The sequence below is a fragment of the Mugil cephalus genome, chromosome 10 (genome assembly GCF_022458985.1).
Source record: "Mugil cephalus isolate CIBA_MC_2020 chromosome 10, CIBA_Mcephalus_1.1, whole genome shotgun sequence".
Classification (NCBI taxonomy): domain Eukaryota; kingdom Metazoa; phylum Chordata; class Actinopteri; order Mugiliformes; family Mugilidae; genus Mugil; species Mugil cephalus.
Genome location: NC_061779.1, coordinates 17,895,203 through 17,904,760, shown reverse-complemented (window position 1 = coordinate 17,904,760; position 9,558 = coordinate 17,895,203). Strand labels below are relative to the sequence as shown.

The 9,558-nt window shown below is 40.9% G+C and overlaps 1 protein-coding gene across 3 annotated transcripts; it reads left to right on the top strand.

Annotated features, from left to right (window-relative positions):
* Nucleotides 1-35: 35 nt before the first annotated feature.
* On the top strand, nt 36-9,075 carry hbp1 (HMG-box transcription factor 1). 3 transcript variants are annotated; one of them, XM_047595263.1, is made up of 11 exons: nt 36-150; nt 1,367-1,544; nt 1,639-1,816; nt 2,218-2,338; nt 2,445-2,559; nt 3,268-3,386; nt 3,633-3,789; nt 4,064-4,208; nt 5,351-5,638; nt 7,895-8,036; nt 8,137-9,075. In XM_047595263.1, the coding sequence occupies exons 2-11, from the start codon at nt 1,472-1,474 to the stop codon at nt 8,152-8,154; spliced, it is 1,356 nt and encodes a 451-aa protein (XP_047451219.1). In that variant the 5' UTR covers nt 36-150; nt 1,367-1,471; the 3' UTR covers nt 8,155-9,075. The 3 variants fall into 3 exon arrangements, with proteins under 3 accessions (XP_047451219.1, XP_047451220.1, XP_047451218.1); XM_047595264.1 differs by lacking the exon at nt 36-150 and adding an exon at nt 689-706; XM_047595262.1 differs by lacking the exon at nt 36-150 and adding an exon at nt 1,077-1,166.
* The last annotated feature ends 483 nt before the right edge of the window (nt 9,076-9,558 follow it).

Genomic DNA, 9,558 nt, shown 5'->3' with positions numbered 1-9,558 from the left:
CCCACCCTATTTTCCTCACCTGTCTGGACCAATAGATTTTGCATATTCTTGTTATTGATGTTCTCGTGGACCAATGGGAGGCTTCCTCTGAAACACTCAGTCCCACCCCTCGAGTGAATGCCTCAGAGTTTCTTGATGGCGACAGGTCTGGTAAGTGGGAAGTTGACTAGTTTTTTTCGAATAAATAAAAAGTTCAAAATTTATTTTGACTACGTCGTTCTGTGACGCGTGCATTTGCTTTTCTAATGCGGTGTTTTAGTTAGGTTGTCACACGCTTATTTGATGTCGATTGGCAGGTTGAGGTCGACTGTGGGTTGTTGTTTTTTTTTCGCTGTGGCGCTTGTTGTTTTGATGATAACAAATCCACTCGACAGCAGCGTTGTGTATTTGGAGAAGTCTTCAAATGGTCAAAGAAAGCTGCTTTGAACTGTGGGAAATGTCGCCTAAATGCTGGCGGAGGTTTTCGTGTCATTCATTTTGAACGAGGTAGAGAGGTTGCGTCATGCCTCAACTTGTTGACATTCTTTTGTTTACAGTGTTAGACCCGACAGCCTTTGGGTTTGCGCCGAGGACACGGCTGCTGCTTTTGAGGAGTGGGGAAAGACTAGGCCTGTCTTTCAGTCCGTCTTTGTGAACGAAATGACACTTTTAAAAGCGTCTTATTAGCGATGTGTCGCCACCGTGTCCGCGTTTACACCGTCAAACGGTTTGTTTTTTTGAGCGTGCTTCCGCCGTTGATGCATATGACCGTTAGTTCTTACCTATGATATGATTTAATATTGGTATTTGCAGCTACTTTAAATCCGTGACGGGTTTGCTTCCGTTGTACGTCGTGCAAAGACATCACACTTTTAATAAATACTCAAAATATTAAACTCCGGAGGTGGCATCCATGCATGTCTAAAAATAATCGTGTTTTCCAGCTTCTATGTGCCACTTTTCGGGATGATTTTTTCATTTTTCTCACTTTCGCTGCGTAGTTATGAATGAATGAGCTCTGGTGCGCATGCGCCAAACCCTTTTAAGTTTATAAACAAGGCCTCCACGCAGCGAGTCACATGACCAGCTACAGCGGTGTACTGTGTCGATTCAGAGACAAAGGCTTCCCTTAAGGCTGCCTACCTTTTGATACTGAGGCTATACGCGACATGCAGCGACTACACACTGTACATGATATCTTTTACTTATTATGTGTATTATAACTATGTTGTAATTCCACACTGTCAAAAACAAACCGTAATATTATTGAAAATCCAAATTTCGTTCTAATTTTATTTATGGTTATTGTATATTTGATAGAAATTGAATTGTGAGTGGCACTCATCAATGTGCTCCAATTTTGTCCTTTGTTTTTGTCTAAATCCAGTTTATGTGTCAGACTATGACAATGGAAGACCAGTAAGCTGAACTGTAGCCTGTTAAAGAAGAAGAAGAAGAAGAAGAAGAAGAGGAAACAGCAGAACATCTGAGAATGGACGAGTCTTTTGATCCACTCAAGTGTAGCGAAGACCTGCCCTCCTCACCTGGGTGCCACATGGATTATGGTAAATTGCTCGATAAAATTGTTCAATTTGCCATTTACTTAAGCTAACTGAGCTTTTTTCCTATGTATTCATTGTGACTGTCATCTCTCCCCAGATGACATGCCGGAGCTGCAGGAGGTGGAGGAGGACCAGAGGTCTCCGGGGTTATTTCAGGTTGGAGCTGTGTCTCACCAGGAGCTCAGCTGCTCCCCTAGCACCAACTGGCTTGCTGAATTGGCCAACATTGCCACCAGTCCTCAGAGTCCCCTACTGAAGGATGCCCCACATAAGAGGTTTGCATAAATACACAGTGACTTGAAAATCAGCCAAGTCTAACATGCTACATAAACACAAAGGCAGACTGACACATGTTATAACACACACTCCAGCGCACCTATTTCACACAGCAGGACTTGCAAGTTAGAAACATGGTTGTGAAATATCCCCGGGCATTGTGTCGCATGCCTATGTCATTATAAACAGAATTTTGGTCAACGTTTTTCTAATTCTGGCTAAATAATCTTTTATTAGATGATTGCATTAAGAGGTGTATATGTTAAAATCTCGCGGTCAGAATACATAGTATTACTGATAACATGCATTCATGATAAATGCCTGTCAGTGTATCACCACTGCAATTGTGTTTTCTTTATAAGCAACTCATATTTATAACGTTGTCATTTTTTTTTTTCAGATCATCTCCAGTTCACATTTTTGGCAACAGTAATAGTTTACATTCCTACGCCCGGCCCCCTTTAGCCAGTAGCGCACCCAACCCGTCCAGAGGCCACCTGAGGGAGCGTAGGCGTGTCAGGGTAATCTTTCCCTTTCAACCTACTGCTACATTCTGTATAACAAGCTTTCTGAAGCTGTTTATTTTACCGATGTCTGTTATAATATTTTTTTTGTGATCTACCACAGGCCAGCAGTGAATCAGAGTCAGGGGTTTTCTCAATGTCCTCATCGTTTTCTGATGACGAAGACATGGCCTGGTCTCATTCCTGGCCCTCCACTGCCTGGCATTGCTTCCTAAAAGGTGCACACACACTCATTCACACACAGTTGGACCTCAGTCTACTGACACATGTGAAAGTTAACTCAAGAAATTACTTGAGAAATATACCTCACAGCTTAAAGGCACATGGTCTAGTATAAACATCATATAATCATCATTAATGCTTTAATACTACATTGTAAATTTTTAAATTAGTTATGTTTAAACATAAATTAAGGCATATTTTGTAATATGCTCAATTGATATACACGTAAGTGTATTTTGTTTTTATTTGTAAGTCATTACGGATCACTTTACTACACATTTCTCTGAGAGGGACAATCCACGTGTTTCTTTGGGGCCTATGTAATTATAATATATAAGCTATATGGTAATAAATGAACAAAAACACTAGACAAAACTAACTAACTACAATCAGCTTACTATACAATGCACTCCCTGGGTCATATGATCCAGAATTAATCCATATAAATAATGTTTTGTCACCCCGCACTGTTTGCCCAGAAGAATACTTTTTTGTTTGTTTGTTTTTGCAGCCAGCACATTTATATACTGATTTTTCCTAGACACTTGCATGTGAACACAATGGCCTCAGGATGTGCATGTTGTTAAACAGTCCTCACCTCTGGTGTCCAAACAGCAGTATTGTGTTCCTTTTGTAGCACTTTCTCCGCAGTATCAACACACATCGGCTCATTCATCATGTTACACTGTTGTGTTGATATTCAGGAACCCGCCTGCGCTTCCATCGAGGTCCTAACGTGGAGTGGCAGGAAGCTGATGAACTCAGGGATTCAGATGATGACTCAGATGATGAAACCATGATGCCATCCTCATCCTCTGTCAAGGTAAGGGAACAAATAGTGACTTACAATATGTATGACTTAATACACTGTCATTACATCTGATCATGAGTAAATAATACCAGACGTCTGTATGCAATTGCTGGGATTGGCCACAAGGTGGCAGACAGTCAACGAATTTTAGGCAATGGAACACTGAGGTGTTTATATGTCAATTCCTCCTTGGTAATTACTTCAATTTATGTAGGTGAATACAGACTCATCTTACTGGCTTTTTTGCTTAATTTACAGAGGTATGGTTCAGGTGGACTGAAGTTGATGAGCCATGAAGAAACAGTATCTTATGGACAAGCTGTTCTTAAACTGACCTTTGACCCGGGCTCGCCAGATGAAGGCCTTCTAACAGCCGAATGCCGTTTGGATCACCCATTTTTTGTCAAAAGTAAAGGTACGAGACTCTTTCAGTCCTGTTGAGCTGCACGCGCCAAATATACTGTTTCAAATAGACTTTATCCTTATGTTTCCTTGTTTGACAGTCAGAGGCAGTCAACAAATACAGATTTGTTGGCAGGAGAGCAAAGCAATATTACATCAAAACAAGATTTTATAGCAATATGTGAAATCAGTCTTTGCCAACACAAGATAACAATGTTCCAGTTTGTTTTGAAATTCACACATTTAGGATCAAACTAACCTGTGAATTACCATCCGTTCTTTTACAGGGTGGTCCTCCTTTTATCCAAGCCTCACTGTGGTGCACCATGGGATCCCCTGCTATGAGATGCAGCTGGGAGATGTGTGCCTGCCACCAAACCACCCAGATGCCATTAACTGTGATGACTCAGTCGTCTTTGATACTTTCAGAAGGTACACTCTTTAAATAAAGATTCATATTGTTTTGTGTGTGAGGGAGATGACATTAGATGACTTTGTGAGGATGATTCATCAGTCGGAAGAACAACTGCAGGATTTATGTCTACCTCTGATGACAATTCATACAGTCCTGTTTTTTTTTTGTGGATGGAAATACATAGACTTTTTTTCTTTTCCTTATGAGCCGAATTAATATTTAAGGAACGTGTTATTCACATCATTGGTCGACATAAGGGGACACCATATATTCCCATCTGTCCTCAAATGATATTAAACACCCTGTCATTGCTTTTGAACTTTAACATAAAGTATACATTTTTTACATGTTCTCTTTTAAAAAAAAAAAATACATCAGGGCTTGTACAGACTAGCCGATTAGTCAGTTTGTCAACTTCACTGCTGTGTCATGATGCTTTAAGCATCATGACGACTAGTCGTTGATCACGTGAAAAGACAAGTAAGGAGCCATGTGGGTCATTGTAGCAAACTAGCAACGGTAGAATACATCAACATCAACAATACACGGAGAACGATTCAGAGAAATACACTATCCTATCTTACAACATGTGCAGGACTATTTAATGCTGTTGGTGGTGCTGAGTTGCAACCTGTTTTTATACAGGCTATACTATACTGTACTATACTATATATATATATATATATATATAATAATATATATATATAAATATTATTAAATATATATATATATATATATATCATTACATGAGCTGTCTGTTCTCAGGTCAAGGATAGGCCAGGAATATATTTCATTGTTACATAGCATTACTGTGTTTTTGTTAGTGACGGCATCAGCGAATAGTCTGTGTCAACTTTGCAGTGAAGGATTATACAATACAGGTCTATCCTCTTCTGAAATAGAAGTTTAAATGAAGCACAAATAGCAGAAATCTCTGCTACATTTATGCTTCAAATACCAAATATTCAAGGATTGACATGTAATGGTGGTGTAATTGTAGATTTAAGACATTATTTACAGTAAGAAAGTGAAAAATGTTGCAGTGCAGCAGAATTTAAAGTTATACATAACATGTATATGCACTAGAAAAATCGTATTACATAGCGCCTGTGACAGATTTAAAGACATGTCTCTCTGTTTCCCTTCCTGTTCCCTGCAGTTACGACTTCACCCCACTAGATTCCTCAGCAGTGTACGTTCTGAGCAGCATGGCTCGTCAGCGCAGGGCCTCCCTGTCCAGCGGAGGTGCCGTAAGTCCAGACTGTGATAAACTCGAGCGCTCCTGCTCCCCGCAATCCTCCAGCGGCAAATCAAACCGAAGCCACAACTCAGGGACAGCCAGTGGTGCCACGCCTACGAAATGCAAGCGGCCAATGAATGCCTTCATGCTCTTCGCCAAGAAATACAGAGTGGAGTACACGCAGATGTACCCCGGGAAGGACAACAGGTGTGGAAATGTCCGATAATGAGACAGAGTGTACACCGATTGTGCCAACATGTGTGTGGTAATAGAGCTAAGCTAATTTCGGATGGTGTGTCATATCTTGGGGCCCAGTTAACACAACAGTGAGAGGGTACATGATGTCAAACCTCTTCAGACTATAAACAGACTATGAGAGCAAAGCCACAGGTACGGCTGTGTAACAGTAAGTCATTATAAAGGACATTTTGATGTCAGAATCACACCTGTAGTGTATTCAGTCAACCGTGATCGTGAACCCATCACATGTTTGTTTCACTACTTCATTTTTACACAGATGAGGACAGAATGTTGAGGAGAACATGAGACACTTCAGTGGCAACTCTGTGACATTGCCGCTTGTGTGAGACGGCCATGTTCCCCTCTATGGACGTCTTCTTTAAAATATACAGAAATATTCAAACTGTCTGAGCACGAGGAAGCTAAGAGAATAGATTATCTGATGCAGTTTTTGGTTTATTGGACTTTTGAGCTGTATTTATACTTTAACGTTAACAGGGTAAAAGCACAGCTACTGTATGTGCACAGGCTCAGAGGTTATGCTTAGCCTAGTGTGTGTTGAGGATTTGTTGTCGACTGAGACACCGCTTGGTTACTGACTGGCTGTTTGTGTTTCTGATACCGATGGGGTTTGTTGTGAGAGAAGTCAACATTAGGGAACAACTTGTAGTCTATTACCTGTCCAGGAACAGACATCGAACAAAGTGGCTGCACGGCGAAGCTGCTTCCAACGATCGTTCCTCTCCATGAACGTCTAGTCAGTGGGAGCACAGTTGTTCTCCTATCCAGTAATGAGGCGTAGAGATGAGTAGATGCAAATCCAGTAATATTAGTATTTCAATATTTTCAGTTGCTCATTGTTATTCTGCAACATAAATTAAATGAAAGAATGCAAACACAATCACGCTGCACAAACAACGCATGCATCCAAAGCTGGCAGACATGGTACCCACAGTGGGACTACTTCCTTTTTTTTTTTTTTTTTTTTTAGCCACACTGGATATTACTCTATGGCTCTGAAATGAAAGGGCAGCTTCTGACTGGAGGGCTAATCTGATTCACAGCTTCCAACAACAATGTAATTGTAAAAATGATGAAAAAGTTTCAAGAACCACAGACGCCGACACCGTGACACGTACAGAGACAGCTCCCATTCTTCTCGGTATCAGTACACGGCAAAACAACCAAACGCGCATCATCGTCTCAGGCAAACACACTTAACATCAGCTTAGTTGAGAAGACAGAGATTCTGCGTGTGCGACAGACTGTTAATCGTGACTAATTAGCGATACTTCTCATTAAAGGAATGATTACGTTTTTGGTTAACTGAATAGTGTTTAATAATAATTTGATCAGAAGTTGTTTTTTTTCCCTGCAACCATGTGTTGCATCTATTACAAGTACAGAGTTGTGTCCTGTGTGGCACCTTTGTGCCGCTCTTGTTAACCCTGAATTCAGCCACCTGGTGTTACGGAGATCTGACAGTTTGCTCTGAGCTAAAAACGGTGGTAAATATACAGCTGTAAAGCCCTGAGCTACACACTAAGAATACAGGACATTATACAGCATTTGAAGTTGTAATTTAACATGAACAGAATTCCACATGAATCTCCAAAGGCCTTAAGGCAAAGATCAAGTGACACTATAAAATAGGGTCTTTTTTGTCATGCTTTCAGTTCTGCAGTTTCTCTTGTATTGTTCTGTTGAGAAATGATTCTCAGACCAGTGGGTATTGGAGTTCGAACACCTGGATGAGCTGTAAGCACGGTGTGGCAAACTTTTCTCTCTTTAAGTAAGTCCAGCAGTTTAAGAGCCCAGCAGTACACTTATCTTCAAACAGGACCTAGACCAATTTATTAAGCTGATCCCCTTTCCAGCATGTAAGACGGAGGGGCCTGCACTGCTGCATCCAGTAAATGTTGTTTTTATATTATTTTAAATTAAAGTTCTTCAAATGCAGGAATACCACCCAGCGCACAAGTCCCCCAAAACCTTAAGTGCTGCTTCACTTATACTTTGTTGTTTTTCTAAGTTACTAACCCTTTTAGGAACTCGGGCATCAATTCAATTTATTTGTTCCAAATAGCTGCACTCTCGGATCTTTTATATTCTCCGCGCAAACGGGAAATGGCAAAAACTGTAATGGAAAACAAAGACGGATTCTTTCCACTCAAAAAAACCTGACAAACTAAGTCTCCATCTCTCTCCAACCTTTCGCTCCAGAGCCATTAGCGTCATCCTGGGGGACAAGTGGAAGAAGATGAAGAGTGAGGAGAGGAGGATGTACACCATGGAGGCCAAGGCTTTGGCTGAGGAGCAGAAAAGACTCAATCCAGACTGCTGGAAACGTAAAAGAACCAACTCAGTAAGGACCAAAGTAGCTTCTTTTTTTTTAACAGCGAAGTTACATATACAACATATGCCTACTCTACTGCCTGCACCTAAATCCTGTGTCCTTTCAACAGGGTTCCCAGCAGACCTAGATAATCCCCCACAATCCCCAGCTGCTGGTGTTTTTGGCATGGAGAGGTGCTGGACGGAGTCTGACGGACCGCTTGACGCCTCTTTGCTCTCCTGTATTCTTGAGACTCGACTGTGATGCTGAACTCACTCGCTTTTATAACCCTGAAACATTATAGTGACGAACCAGAATTATGAAATATATACAAAAACGTGTAATCTAGTCACTAACAGCGCATATATTTTCTTATACCTTTTACTGTCAAATATGTCTTATTCCCCTGAGATAGGAATGGATCGTCTCTTTTATTTTAGGTCATTTCATATTCAACGGTGGAACAACAACAACAACCAATAGATCCTGTGGTGCTATGCTTCATATGCTTCAGCATGAATAGGAAGCATGTGTCTATAAAGAAAAATGGGGGGTGGGTGGGAAGGGGGGTTTAAACGACTTTTTCAGACTTGTTCATACTGATATTTGTAAAATTCAATATATATTGCACAGATGGGTAACCCTTTCATACATTTTGTATTACAGTATATATTCTAACTACAGCCAACAGTTTGTGATACCGCCCAGCCAAGTCTTTAGATCGTGTCTGCCCATCCGCCTGGCCATATTTCAGCGTGTGGTGGTGGGTTTACACTCAGTCACGTAGCACTTCAGGCCCTCACTGTAAGTGTGTATTTCTTCTGCACTTTATATAAATATGTAATCTAATGCTATACAGCCATTGTATACTGGTGGAAACAATTTGTATAGTAGTTACCTTCATAGTTAGCCGTGTGACACCATCATGGCCCAGTAGCCGTGCTCAGCTTTCAGGTTGCTTTTGGATTTTAAGTGCTTTGTTCATAATGTACAGGTTTCACAGCCCCAACAACCTCTTGCACAAAAAATATCCTTGTATCATATTATAAATAATTTTTTAAACTTCTCACGCAAACGTTTGGTTCTTTTCCGTCAACTGTAATCGCCATCTGCGGGTTGTTGCGCTCGGGTTTGTGTTTCAGTACATGCCGACATGTTGTTGCCTGTTGTTTGCTTTGAATATGTATCAGTTTCTCACATGACACGTCCTCGAATGACGCGGCGAACGGGGAACATTTCATCTCCAGCTTTAAGAGCTCTCGATATCCATTGATCCCATTGTCCAATCAGTAAAGCCTGATGTTTCCAGGTAACACAGTTGAAGTGTATTTCATTCTTCAGTGCATCTGCTGGACACATCAAAACCATCATGCACAGATGCTAACAAAGCCTCCCGAGTAGCGATTCTGCTGAAGCAGGACTGTTCACTCTTAGGCTGAATGAGGACAACGGTAAAGGTTTTAATTGAATCCCGTAGTCTCTGAAAGGCAGCCACTTACCCTGGAAATGAATAGGGAAGGAAATGGAAAAGAAGAAGAAAAAAACAAACATT